Source organism: Peromyscus californicus, unplaced genomic scaffold (genome assembly GCF_007827085.1).
Source record: "Peromyscus californicus insignis strain IS unplaced genomic scaffold, ASM782708v3 Scaffold_13__1_contigs__length_99412109, whole genome shotgun sequence".
Classification (NCBI taxonomy): domain Eukaryota; kingdom Metazoa; phylum Chordata; class Mammalia; order Rodentia; family Cricetidae; genus Peromyscus; species Peromyscus californicus.
The window spans coordinates 48,516,696-48,531,520 of NW_026294424.1; the positions used below are offsets into that span (position 1 = coordinate 48,516,696).

The following is a 14,825-nucleotide window of genomic DNA, read 5'->3' on the forward strand; positions in this document are numbered from 1 at the left end:
TGCCTCCCTTGGCCCCGCCTTGTAGGTGTGACAGTTGCCGAAGTCTCAATGGGGTTTGGAACTTCCAGATCAAAGCTGGAATGGCTATCCACTACAGTAGGGTGGAGTCCCAGGCCTTTCTCATATTAAGCAGGCTCTCTAATGAGCTACAGCCCCAGTCCTGTTTTGTTTTAAGTGACATGTGAAACTTGATCACTGATTTGTAGCTAAACATAGAAGTGAATGTATGCATACATTTATTCATTCATTCATTCATTCATTTATTTATGTTTGAAGCAAGGTTTCTCTGTGTAGCCTTGGCTGTCCTGGAACTAACTCGCTCTGTAGACCAGGCTGGCCTGGAACTGGCCAGGTTTGGGTTTTTAAATAATGAAATTTAGTATATATGTGTAGGGTTTAACACAAAACACTTCTTACCTTAATTCTAAAGCCAAGCGTGAATGGTCATGGCTCAGGAATACAGATTTAGGTTGCCTCAAATGCTATGTTCTAGTGTGAATATGGTTTGTCAGGTTTTATAGCTACAGAACAAAAAGTCATAAATCAACCTTCCTGGTTAGGTAGGTTACAGCAAAAGTTGTAACTGCTGTCTGATGACATTCTTAGCTGTTGGATTGGTGAAAGTGAGTGGTCTGATATAATGTTCTAATAGATTTTACATGGTAGTCACATAGTGCTCTTAGGTCAGGCACCGATGGGCAGTGAATGGCTGTGGAGGAGACGGAAGATAGCCCAGGAGAATTTGGCCCTGGATCTGCACCATCTCAACTCTCCACAGTCATTGCATTCTAATCAGTCAGTCAGCCTTGGTGACATGGGTGTGACCTTTTCCTGGGAACTTTAGTTCACCTCATCAGTTGTTTGCTAAGGAAAACAGGAGTGCTTCTCAGTGCTGGAGAATGCTGTGCATGGCCAGGAGTGCTTTTTTGACAGAAACAGAGAGCTTGCTTAGCAGTTCCATGTTGAACCAGAGAAGTGCTCTGCAGTAGTAGGGTAGAGCATTTTAAGGGGAGTGAGGATGGGGACACTAAACATGCCTTTGCTCCCGTTAGCTAGTTAGCCTCGGTGTCAGAGTTGGAATTCTACAGTTCTGTCTAGTTCTAGGGTTTTTTCTTTTATTCCTGTAGTTTCAAAAAAAATAGAAAGTCTCATTTTTATTTCCTCATTAAGTGAAATCCTGAAGGAATATGCTATCACCTGGATTCAGTGTTGATGCAGACTTACATTTTACTAGGTTAGCAACAGCAAGGTGTCAGGGTCAAGGAATTAAGATGCTGGGAAAAACATCCCATCCTTCCCATTGACTAGATGAGACCAGGCTAGACTTCACTGAAGCATGGGGCAAACTTGTTAATCATATGCCTTCAAACATGGGTAGTGCTGGTTCTGCTTTTCACTCTGGAGTTTTGACAAAGCATCCTACCAATTAATCTCTTCATTTATTCTTTCCTAGAAAATTATTTGTTAGGTGCTAGTACAAGAGGACCTATCAAAAAAAATCATTGTGGCATTTAATTTTATGTTGGATAGCTGAGACCTAGTGAAGTAATAACAGAGTTTGTTAGTCATTGTAAGAAATACAGCACCACAGGACTGCAGTGGCTTATCAAGTTATTGTGAACATTTTGTGATTGTCTTTTATTGCAGTAGCCTGTTTTTTACCATCTTTTATTTGACTATGGCTTAGTCCATAACCCCAGTTAAACATTATTATTATTATTATTATTATTATTATTATTATTATTATTATTATTTTGTTTAGTTTTTTGAGACAGGGTTTCCCTGTATAGTTTTGGTGCCTGTCCTGGATCTCGCTCTGTAGAGCGAGCTGGCCTCGAACTCACAGAGATCTGCCTGCCTCTGCCTCCCGAGTGCTGGGATTAAAGGTATGTGCCACCACCGCCCCGGCCTCCAATATCTTTTGAATCATGTGTATTGTTAATGTTTCCAAGGTAAACATGCTACTTTGCCATACAGGAAGAACCCTAGTGGCTTGCTTTGTGTGTGTAAGGTGTGTGTGTGTGTGTGTGTGTGTGTGTGTGTGTGTGTGTGTGTGTGTGTAAGGCGTGCTAAGGCCCTCCTGTTCCTAGCTAGTTCTGCTGAGGTTTTCTTGTGGATTAAAAGAGGTGATGATGGTCTGGTCTCCACTCTGGAAAGAAGGAGGAAGGTCTGTCTTCCTTGCTGATCTTTTAAAGAGTTACTAAGGCATGAGGTAACCTGGGGACACGACCACAGACACTTTGGCCATGTCTCTGTCATAAAAAATAATTCTAGTGACTAATGCTAAAAAAAATCTGGCCAGGAAATTTCATTTAAAAAGCTTCAATTATTCTTTGTATTAGCATTTGTGCTTCATATTTAGTCCACCCATTGATGGTAGTCATCTGTTTTACTTTTTCATTAAGTCAGTATGGTTCTTAAAAGATGAAACTTTCTAGTAAGATTGTTTTCTCTACAGGCTGTGTTAATTTACCTTTTGATACTAATATGATATTAATATTCAGTGTTGTTTCCTGGTGAGCAACCAGTTATACTAGAGAGGTGCTCTGGGGACAGTTACTAACTAGACACTTAGACAGTGATTCTCAAGTCACACTAAGGACTGTGCTAACTGGAGTAACCTGTGTCATGAGCTCCCAGATAGATAGATGGTCAGATGATGTCAGTGACGAGTTTGGGTTTTGTCTAACCAAGCTTACTTGTCATACTAAGTTAAATAAAAGCCCTTTTTTGAACCTATAGTTTTTTTTCTTCCCTTGTGTGTTCTCAGGATTTGCGGGAATAAATTTGTTAAATCTTAAAAGGAGTAAAACCTTAAATGTGTACATATCGCCACCAAGTGGGAAAAAATAGCATTGCTTGTCAATTGAGAGATGCTAAAAAAGAGAAAGAAAAAGAAAGACCACATTGTTTTGCAGGATTCATTTTATAGCAGCTGTTAAAAGTCAGTTTCAAACACAAAAATGCACCTTAATTTTTCTTCGGTTAGCTATTTGGGCATTTATTTCTCACTCCCTTTAATTTCCTTTATCTTCATATTTGTGTATATGTTTATATTTCATCTGATTATTGTGTTACTACTGAGCTGTGTGGAAATAAAGTTTTAGTTAATATACTTTTAGGAATGACAGTTTGGGGACATTAAAGGTGTGATTTCACCTGCATCTTACAAAAAACCCAGGGCCTAGCCTAGCAAGCACTCTACCACTGAGCTAAATCCCTAACCCCAAATTTATTTTCTTTTGTTAGTTATTTTGAATAATTCTAGTGGTTATAGAAAAATAAACAGGAATAGCTCACAGGCTATTGTAAGAGTCTTCACTTTTCTTATTTATTGTATGCTTGAAAAACTTTCAAGGTAGAATCTTGATCAGGTTTTTTGGGGGGGTTGTTTGTTGTTTTGGGGGGTTTTTTGTTTTGAGACAGGGTCTCTCTATAGCCTTGGTTGTGCTGTTCTGGAACTCATTACATAGACCAGGCTGGCCTCAAACTCACAGATCTGTCTGCCTCTGCCTGTGAGTGCTCGGATTAAAGGCATGGACCACTGTCTTAGGGTTTCTTTTGCTGTGAAGAGACACCATGACCACAGCAACTATTATAAAGAAAAACATTTAATTGGGGCTGGCTTACAATTTCAGAGGTTTAGTCCATTTTTGTCATGGTAAGAAGCATGGCAGCAGGCAGGCAGACATGGTGCTCGAGGAGCTGAGAGTTCTACTGTGTGTGTGTGTGTGTGTGTGTGTGTGTGTGTGTGTGTGTGTGTGTGTGTGTGTGTGTGTGTTTCGAGACAGGGTTTCTCTGTGTAACAGTCCTGGCATCCGCTTTGTAGACCAGGCTGGCCTCAAACTCAACAGTTCTACATCTTGATCCACAGGCAGCAGAAGGAGACTCTGTGCCACCCTTGGCATAGCTTGAGCATATAAGACCCACAGTTGACATACTACCTCCTAATAATGCCACTCCCTATGGGCCAAGTATTCAGACACATGAGTCCTATGGGGGACATTCCTATTCAAACCACAGTAGTCCCCATGCCTGGTTTTGATTAGTGTTTTATAAGAAGAACTTTTAGTCTGTTTGACTAATTTTGGTTTGTTTTATTTGTTGTTGTTTTTTATTTTTTCGAGGCAGGGTTTCTCTGATGTTCTGGAACTCACTTTGTAGATCAGGCTGGCCTTGAACTCACAGAGATCTGCTTCCCTCTGCCTCCCAAGTACTAGGTGCCCGGCTTGTTTGACTAATTTTTGCCATTAGTTTCTGTATTTTGTTACAGTGCTATCGTGAATACCTAGAACACTCACTCTTTTATCATTTCAGTGTACCATTCCTTTATCTTTTCACTGTGCATATAGTCTTCAGATGTGAAATAAAAGTACACTTTGTGGTGATTCATTGAAATTTGACTACTACATTTGGTATATTCTCTAAAAGCATAGTCATTCACATTTGAAAATGTCAATTCACCAAGGAGCTTTTAATAATCAGTGTCCAATAAAATACTAACATGGGATGAAGTTCCTGAGAGTGCATTAGCCTAGGTATATGAGATATATCAAGCTATGCATTTGGGAACCAGTGCCATTCAAGGCCTGAAAGATCCCTGGTCTAGACATAAATTGAACCCATTCTAAAACATGCCCAGCCAGTATAGGCATCCCTTCAGACTTAAAGTGACATGGACCTGGGCCCAGTACCTTGGCTGTGACCTTGCTATATGGTCTTAAGTATGAGCATGAAAGCTCCTCTTGTTTCGTGTTGGTTAATTAGATATTACAGAAACACTGCAGAGGCCTTCTGCTCTACTCCACACTGTTTCCTCTCCAAGATACACTTGATCTATTCAACCTTTATTTGCCCTGGCTTCCTCTCTCTGGTTGATCCCCTTCTTCTAACCAGCCACTGCTTCAGTATTTCTGCTTTCTTTCCTTTAGGGAAGTTTTCCGTAGCCACCTCAGGCAGTCCACATTGTAGGCACCTATCCTGACTTTGTTTTTCTAAGTGTGTATTGCTAGCTAACAGAGTCTCTATTTTTTTTTTTTTTTTTTTTTTTTTTGGTTTTTCGAGACAGGGTTTCTCTGTGTAGCTTTGCGCCTTTCCTGGAACTCACTTGGTAGTCCAGGCTGGCCTCTTAAACCCATTTGTTTTTCTTGTCTCTCTCCTATTAGAGTATAAGTTCCATAGTGGTAGGAACTTTGTTTGATTTTGTTTATTTTTATTACTGTATTTCTGGTACCTGGAGGATAGAATAAGTAATTTGTAGAACTAATAGATACTGAATAATCTCAGCTCAATTCTTGTAAGATACGTGTGTCAATTACCATCTGATTAGAGTTGATAAAAGGTACCAGTGCACATTTGGAGTCTGCTCACTACATGCTATTGTTGATTTGCTCAAGAGGAAGCAAACTGCTTATCCCCCAAACGACCTGAAACTGTATGCATAGGCACATACTTTTTTCTTTTTTAGTTTGTTTGTTTGTTTTGTTTTGATTTTAGTTTTGTTTGGTTTTTTGTTTTGGTTTGAGGCAGGGTCTCACTATATAGCTCTAGTTGTCCTGGAACTCACTATGTAGATAGACCAAGCTGGCCTTGAACTCACAGAGATCTGCCTGTCTCTGCCTCCTGGATTAAAGGTGTGTGCCACTGTGTTCACCCAGCCACATAATTTATTTTCTTTAGTCTGAGTTTCAGGTAAAATTTGATTTCCAGTATCAATTGACTGGAAGATGTCATTGACCAGTAGGAGGCCCATGTACTGCTAGTTCAGTAGCGTGAATAGGTGCATGTCCACCTGCTTTCTTATCATTAAAGCTTGGCACAGGTAGTTGATTATTGTTACAGTTAGGCTGTTTTGCTTATAGTGAAATTAGCAGAATCAAATATTTTTCTGACTTCATAACTACAAAAAGTAGGAATTACCATGAGGGCCTTTTGTTTTAAGAAAAAGGGGAAAGAAGCTAGTTTTTTGGGTAAAAGATATTCCTGCCTGTTAATTATATACCTGGTTCATTCATTTATGCTATTTGCCTAGCTACTATAGTCATTTGAGTGTTCAGGCACCTTAAAGAGACAGGACACAATGTTTTAAAGTATGTACATGTCAGTGGGTATCACTAGGCAAAAGTACATTACATGTCATTGAGCACGTACATTATGCTCTACATAAGGGATGAATTCATAGTTTGAACTCAGCATTTTGATGGTTAGGTTAAGACAAAGTCATTTTATGTGGAAGGAACTTGGGAAGCTGTTTTTTTTTTTTTTTTTCTTTTTTGGCACACAGCAGAACAAATCTGTTAGTAGTCATGAGCTGAAAGAATACAGTGTATTTGTTCTTTTGGTTCAAGATGTTTCCCAGTTATACATACTAGGTGTTCAGGCTAAGATACATAAAACATGGACGAGTTGTAGAGCTCATATCAAGTAGCCTATTTTCTCTTTTTTCTTAGTTTCCTCACTTGAGGTATTGCCTTAATGCTATTTTTCAGGTGAGTTGCCAAATAAAGTTAAATGTAATATACTGAGAATAGCATTAAAATTAATGATGCTGTTGTCTTGACTTGAACTTAATTAGTAATCACAGATTCTGTGGTGATCTGTTGTGCTTTGTTTCTTGCAATTGCCAAATTCCAATAGAGTAGCTCAGAGCCTTGAGCTGTGAGAATTCAAAGGTAAGCTGCTTAAAGCAAGACTGATCTAACTGAAGGTATAACTCTCCGATTTTATTAGAACAGATAAGAAAATCTTTATTTCATTCCTTTTGACATGATTTGCTTTATAGATGACTTCACCAAAATGCTTTGTTAGGAACGAACATAGTACATTGAAGTATGATCTTGAATTCATATGTTAAAAAAATGAACTATGATCTTGAATTTAATTCTCTCCTCCCACCCCTCTTTTTTTAAAGCTTTTTTTGCCCTCCTCCTTGTGTGTATCTTATGGGCAGTGGTTGGAAGAAAAAAAAAGAACAAATGGAACGAGATGGTTGCTCGGAACAAGAGTCTCAACCTTGTGCATTTATTGGAATAGGAAATAGTGACCAAGAAATGCAGCAGCTGAACTTGGAAGGGAAGGTAATTTTTTTTCCTAATGTTCACTATTTCCCCTTAATATTTAGGAAATGGTTCTGATCCCAGTGACTACCTGGTATCTTAAGTTCATATAAAAGGTGTTCCTTATTTAGTAGCTCTTTGTTGGCTAGCGTGGTGTTTATGTTTTCTATTTGACATTAGGCTAGGATGGCCTATGATGTTGAGGGTGGTGAGCTAGCATTCTTAATCACATTTAGTCTAGCTACCAGTATGTATAACTGTGTTGCTTGAACTTCATTCTCATTGTCATCAGTTCTAGCTTTCAATCATTTTCCCTTCCAGTAAGATAATACTAAACCAACCAACCAATAGCATCATTGATTGTTTCCCCTGGGATACTGATACTAAACTCCCCCGGGGCTGCCTCAGCATGAAGACCTTCCTTCTGTCCTATATTAGACCTTGTTACACAAGTCCTGGACATTGGTAGGATGGAAGCACACATGTGCGTGTGAGGAGCTAAAGGACTGCGCAAAGGAGTCCATCTGTTTTCTGCTTTTACCATGAAGGACCAGGGTGCTGTGAAGGCTTGGCAGCAAGTGCCTTTCCTCACTGAGCTATCTCACCAACTTTTGTTCACCTGTTCTATTTATGCTAGACAGTATCTTCTATTTCTTGATGGAGATTAAACCCCATCACGTTAGCACTCAAAATTAAGTGTCCTTTTCTTAGGCCTTCTCACGAGGATATAGCTGCGTTGTTTACATCCACATCTCATTTTTGTTCTGTGATGATCTGCTTTGGCACATTGACTTTATCCTATGTTCCAAAGTTGAACAGTTCCAGGTTTAACCTTTAGCTAGTATTTAAAAACTACGGTGGGCCTGTGTATGTACCCAAAGATGCCATATCTCAGTACATAAGAGAACCACTGCAAAGGGCTATTGTAGTTTGCTGTTGGTACTGTTGTCTGATTTTGTCTTTTACACAGCAAGGCCTTCCTTTCAAAATTTAGAATATTTAGTATCACATTTAAATTTTCTAATAGAGACAAACTGTTGCAGTTTTTTTTTTTTTTTTTTTTTTTTTTTGTTTGTTTGTTTTTTTGGTTTTTCAAGACAGGGTTTCTTTGTGTAGCTTTGCGCCTTTCCTGGAACTCACTTGGTAGTCCAGGCTGGCCTCGAACTCACAGAGATCCACCTGCCTCTGCCTCCCGAGTGCTGGGATTAAAGGCGTGAGCCACCACCGCCCTGCAGTATTTTTATCTGCTACTAACAGTACATATTAGTAAATTTTAAGGATAAAAGCCTAGAATTCAATAATTACTTTCTGGTGAGTGGTACTTGTTTTAAAAGGTGCACATTTTAAAAGGAGCACATAGCAGAAGTAGTTGAAATAAGTTTTGGACATCATTTACTCAGTTTGGTTAAGGAGGGTCACTATTTTGGCCTGGGCCCCCACAGTTCACAGTGATCAAGGGAATAGAGAGTTTTAGATCCATTATATACAGGTGAAGCAGTAGCATTTCAAAGTACTGCTGCTTTTCTGCAAGTGAGTGTTTTCTCTTATACCTTTAAACTTGGTTCTTTTGGTAATGGTATGATAAACAAACTTTGTTTTTGTATTTTTGAGACAGGGTTTCTCTGTGTAGCTTTGGAGCCTGTCCTGGAACCTGCTGTAGACCAGACTGGCCTCAAACTCACAGAGATCCACTTGCCTCTGCCTCCCGAGTGCTGGGATTAAAGACATGCACCACCACCGCTTGGCTAAATTTATCTATTTTTAAAATAATTCTTTAGTATATTCTTGAAGATACCTAAGATATTTAATGCTCCCATTTAGTCTAGCCCTGTTACCACAGCATTCAGTCATAGAAAAAGAAGCATTGTATGAGCTAGTTTGAAAACTGTAACCAAAGTTTTTTTTACATAATTCTACTAAATTGTGTTAGCCTTATTACTTTTCTTGCAGGTAATCATCAGTTGTTTTTAAGTACAAAAATCTAATAATTGCTGTAACATTGAATGTTGAGTCTGTGAAACATGTGAAGCTATATAAAACAAAGACTTTAAAGAAAGTAAATATGGATCATAGGGGATTTTTTTGATTTTTTTTTTTTTTAGAGTAAATGTTGTAGTCAATTTTGTATATAACTAAAACTTGAGGTATTCAAATTAATGCCATTGTTGTAGAATGCCTTTGTGATAAGCGTGTTTATTGTAGATATGTGGAAGAGTCTTGGCCTATGTTGTGTGTTCTCCAGCTCTTGGTCCAGATGGACCTGTAGGAGCCAACCACATCCACCCTCCTGGATTCTCACCCACAGTTACACTTGGAAGACCAAGACCTCAAGCACCGCTTTCTTTGTCCACAGCTGCCAGAGCTTACCTCCTAGATACTTGGCTTATTTTTTGTGCAGCTTTTTTTGAGTTGATTTAGGCACTGCTTTCCCTCTGCTTCCTGTACTAGGTGGACTTGAGTTGAGGAACAGGAATGATAGATATAATAGTGTTCTAACCATGCTGAGGACAGGTTTGTTAATGGCTATAATATTCAGCTCCCACAGCTGAACACTGAGATCTACCTTCATGTCCAGCTCCAGAAGAGTCTAGGAGACACTGGACTCAAGTCCAGCTGTCTGGATTAAGCTTCCTCCTCTTGGCACCTAAGCCGAGTTTGGTCTGTCCTTGCTGACCTCTGTCTTCAGAAGAGGCTCACCTTTCATGAGCATATCCTTTCCCATTGTTTGTCTTGAAAATGTCTCAAAGATTTCTCTTTAGAGGCAATGTTAACAGTTTATTGGGTGATCTATCAGAGTGATACCATTCATGCTGGGTCAAATGTAGCAACACCATTCTGAGCTGAAGATGCATAACCCTAAGTGTTTGCTGCTATTAACACCGCTTTTCTTGTCTTTTGCAGAACTACTGCACAGCCAAAACATTGTACATATCTGATTCAGACAAGAGAAAACACTTCATGCTGTCTGTAAAGATGTTCTATGGCAACAGCGATGATATTGGCGTGTTCCTCAGCAAGCGGATAAAAGTCATCTCTAAACCTTCCAAAAAGAAGCAGTCATTGAAAAATGCTGACTGTATGTATGCTTGAGTTTCCTTCTTTGTTCCCAATTCTCACATCACATTAACAAGACAAACTTTGAAACTTCAAGGTTCTTCTGTCAGGAGCTACGTCATTGTTTACTACTATTTTTCTTGGCCTTGCTGTGTTTCAAATTTAAGTGTAAATAAGTAGTGTCTGGCCTAATGAAGTGATTCATTCTCAGTTAGTGTTCCGAGAATCTCAGTTCCTTCTTTAGGATTACCTTAGAGTGGTTATTTTTACTGTTCCAGGGATATGGAGGGAATTTTCTCCTTTTGTCACAGTGACTGGGAGGGAAAATAAATGGTAAGCACCTGACCCTGTGGGCCAGTGATGCTAAATGTCCTACAACACCTAAGGTAATTTCCGTTCCAAAAGAATCTGTCCTTCCAGAATGACAAGTTTTCATTTCAGAACACATAGTGTGCTCTGGAAAGCCAGGTAAGACACTAAACCAAATGGCTAAAGGTCTCCATAGCACAGACGACTAGCTCACTGGCAGATTGTTCACCTACCAAGGCTATGTACCGTCTGTGTGAGTCTGCATTTCAACACATTTGAAATTGGTTGGCTGGCTTCTTTTAGTTTTTGTTGTGTCAAGTTTGAAGTTGATATAAAAAGAAAATAGCGCCGGGCGGTGGTGGCGCACGCCTTTAATCCCAGCACTCGGGAGGCAGAGGCAGGCGGATCTCTGTGAGTTCGAGGCCAGCCTGGTCTCCAAAGCGAGTACCAGGAAAGGCGCAAAGCTACACAGAGAAACCCTGTCTCGAAAAACCAAAAAAAAAAGAAAATAGCATGATGCAGCAATCACCACAACCTCAGTAATGTCACCAATTCTGTTTGGTGGTCGGTCACCAGCAGAACCTCTTCCCTTTCTACATTTTTTTTTTTTAATTTTAATTTTTTTGTTTTTTCGAGACAGGGTTTCTCTGGGTAGCTTTGCGCCTTTCCTGGATCTCGCTCTGTAGACCAGGCTGGCCTTGAACTCACAAAGATCTGCCTGCCTCTGCCTCCCGAGTGCTGGGATTAAAGACGTGGCCACCACTGCCTGGCAACCCTCTTCCCTTTCTAACAGCCGGGATATTTTCTTGTAACTCTCCAGCTGCCTGTCTGTCCTTTCAGTTGAGGTTTCTGTAATAGTGACTCTTAATGCGTGGCTTTTGTCTTTTTTTTTTTTAAGCATATCTTGTAACACAAATCTTAAAAGATCTTATTAATTTTAAAAAAAAACAAAAACAAAAACCCGGAGCCAGATATTGGGGTGAAAGCAGGAAGATCAGAGAAACAGAACAAGCCACAGCCAACCTCACCTGGCCGACTCCTCAGCCGATCCTGTTTCCACAAATCCTCAGACTGAAAGCCTCTTGAGTCCTCACCCCTGAGGGTCTCAGTTGAACAGCTGCTTAGTTCCTGTCTCTTCATGCTTTATATACTGTTCTCCACCCAGCCTTTTCCTGGGGTTAAAGACGTGTGTACTTTCCAGACAAAGGCATGAGATCTCAAGTGCTGGGATTAAAGGCCTGTGCCACCACTGCCTGACTCTGTTTCCAGTGTGGCCTTGAACTCAGAGATCCAGATGTATCTCTGCCTCCCAAGTGATAGGATTAAGGGTATGTGCCACCACTGTCTGGCCTCTATGTCTAATCTAGTGGCTAGCTCTGTCCTCTGACCCAGATAAGTTTTATTGGGGTGCACAATATATCACCACAATATCTCACAAAGTTGACAATCTTTTAATGTCATTTAATATTCATAGTGTCTCAGCAATGTCTTTTTTCTATAATTGTTTTATTGTTACGTTTTTTTCCATTTATAGTTGGCTTGTTCAAACATAGAATTAAATAAGGACCATAAGTTTTAATTTGTGATAGTTTTCCTAGTCTTCTCTCCCTGCCCCCTTTGATATACGTTACTTATTGAAGAAGCTGGGGCATTTTAAATCCTGTGGAATTTCCATACTCTGGATTTGACCTGTCCCTTGTTTCTCTGCCTCAGTTTTTCTATAGACTGGTGATTAAAGATTTTTAAATTAGCTGGTCATTCTCATTGGCTTAGAAATCGTAGAGGATCTGGTTTCCCCTTCTTTTTGTCACACTAAGACTAGTAAGTTCAGCAATTTGTTTAATTTACTCCTAAGGCTCTTCAGAAACCTGTAAACCAGTGGTTTAGTGACTGTTACTTCATCAAGGTATACAAAATACTGATTTTCTAATTCTTTTATATAACTTCCATATATTTAGATGAAGGGGTTTTCAGTGAAGAACTTCAGCATAACAACTATTTGACATTTGATAAACAATTGATTGTTTACTAATTTGCAGATTAATAGTATTTGATAACGGCCAATGGTTTTTAGAAAAGATCATTTCTCTGCCTTTAAAATCGAGCATAAAAACTTAATGGATTTTTATGTCATATATATTTTACTCCATTCAGTCTTTATTCCTATCATTTATTTAATATGGAAAATTCCAGACACACTAAAGCAAACAGAGTTACAGAATACTAAATGGAAATAATACATTATTATAAATAATAAGACAGAATAATAAGTGGAAATCCTAACTTCATTAGTGACCTTAATTTCAAGCCAGTCTTATTTCATCATAATTCATTCTTCCACTTCAGTCTGCTTTCATCTTACTCTTTTATTTGATGTCATCTCAGACATTTGCTTCTTACGTAAGTATTGTGTGACTACAAAAGATAATTTTTTTTTCCTGAGAAGAAAAACTTTATTATTGTACAAGGGTCAAAATGGATGGGAAAATATAGATGCAGGCAGTCACTGCCCTGATCAGCATCATATGCCCATTCCAATGGCTATGAATGTACCAAAGGTGCCGCCACTCTGCATCATGGTTTTCCCAATGCCATCCATCAGCTCTCGACACCTCATTCTGATCCTGAGACAGGAGAAGGTGCCGAACAGTGCCCCAGCCGCCATGCCCAGGGCACAACCCATGACAAAGGCCATCTTCACACGGGCGAAGCAGCTGGGCTGGGACTGCCCGTAGGGACCCACAGCCATCGGCATCTTGTTCGCCACCGGTGATCATGAGAAAATAATGGGGGTTGGGAATTTAGCTCAGTGGTAGAGCGCTAAAAAAAAAAAAAAAATGTACAAAGCAAGCATAGGCAGAAGTGCTTCTAATATCATCTAATGTCCTGTTATTGTCAAATTTCGAGTGGTCTAAAGTAATTGAAGTTTGGACCAGGCAGTGGTGGCGCATGCCTTTAATCTCAGCACTCAGGAGCAGAGGCAGGTGGATCTCTGTGAGTTTGAGGCCAGCCTGGTCTACAAAACAAATTTCAGGATAGGTTCCAAAGCTATACAGCGAAACCCTGTCTTGAAAAAACAAAAAAACAAAAAAAATAAAATAATTGAATTTTTAACCAGATGAGTCAAAACTCAAATTACCTGGATGTTACAATATATAGACAAGATTGGCATCTACGTGGGTATTCTTTAATCTATGTTCCCATGCAGTTAACCTTAGGCATTAGGAATTTCTGCATTCAGATTTGTTAAGTTCATTCTTCTGGTGTAGTTCAATGTATGTTCTATAAATTGGTAATGTTCAGAAGAAACAACTGAATACTAGTGAAAAATGGAAAGAAAGACGTCATTAAGTACTGTTTCAGGGGAAGAGGCTTAGTTCAGGGTCACGTTCACTTTCAGTCTCACAAAGGCAAGTTCCAGAAAAAGAAACGAAGGATAGGGGAGTTTTACTAAAACAACTTAATAGGAGTCCTGCTAATGACAGCCAGGGTGACCCATGTCAAGGGAAGGGCATGACTGATTTTCTGCAACCTGATCTGGAAGGTGGTGAGGGGCGCTGAGATGAAAACTGAAAAAAGGAATGCTGGGAGGAGCTCTCTGAAGTTTGTTCAAGAGGACATGTTTGCCATGGTCGCATTTGAGCTTGCCTCATTGATGGCCATATGTTCTTGTGTACCAGTCATCTCTGACATCTTGTCTTGAATTCAGGCAGTTTCTTTCCAGTTCAGATTGCAGAGTGTTGGGGTTTTGGTTTGAGGGGTTTTGTTGTTCTCTTTTTTATTTTTTTAAGTTCTTTAATTATGAGTTTGTATTGATAGTTTTGTGATATAAAGAGCATATTTCACGTTTAGAATATTTTTAAGTAGATGTGCTTTTCACATCTAAAGTACATCTTTATTTTTAAATTTTACTCATCTTATAAATTATAAGACAAGTACTGTTTTTCATACAGTACAACACTTTGTGGTATTTGGGAGATAGCAGAATCCCCTAAAATCATAATTCACTAGCACTGGCTGTCTTCTTTGGTAAGCATCCTTCTAGAGACCTTTTGACACATATTTCACAGGGTTAGATGAAACCCTGTCTTGGGGGGAAAAAACCCAGAACAAGAAAACATTTAAAAACATTTTATATCATTAACTTTTGATTTTTCAAGACAGGGTTTCTCTGTGTAGCCTTGGCTGTCCTGGAACTCACTCTGAAGACCAGGCTGGCCTCAAACTCACAGAGATCCACCTGCCTCTTCCTCCTGAGTGCTGGGGTTAAAGGCATGCGCCACCACTGCCCGGCTTATGTCATTTTCTTGATAATATTTTATGAAGAAATAAACCTTGTTTGCTTCCTCCCTCCCTCCCTCCCTCCCTCCCTCCCTCCCTCCCTCCCTCCCTCCCTCCTGTCTTAGA

General features: G+C 39.5%; 2 protein-coding genes across 4 annotated transcripts in view; one reads left to right on the forward strand and one right to left on the reverse strand.

Moving 5' to 3' along the window:
* Rbpj (recombination signal binding protein for immunoglobulin kappa J region) overlaps window positions 1-14,825 on the forward strand; it is a 90,826-nt gene that overhangs the window by 67,382 nt on the left and 8,619 nt on the right. For all 3 annotated transcript variants that reach the window (XM_052734941.1, XM_052734939.1, XM_052734940.1), the window contains exons 4-5: window positions 6,911-7,076; window positions 9,957-10,131. In XM_052734941.1, coding sequence (XP_052590901.1) covers window positions 6,911-7,076; window positions 9,957-10,131 — 341 coding nt within the window. The remainder of the gene's footprint in view (window positions 1-6,910; window positions 7,077-9,956; window positions 10,132-14,825) is intronic.
* Window positions 10,139-14,753, reverse strand: LOC128108436 (reactive oxygen species modulator 1-like). The gene has a single exon (XM_052734942.1). It carries the CDS (start codon window positions 13,171-13,173, stop codon window positions 12,940-12,942), a length of 234 nt encoding a protein of 77 aa, XP_052590902.1. The 5' UTR covers window positions 13,174-14,753; the 3' UTR covers window positions 10,139-12,939.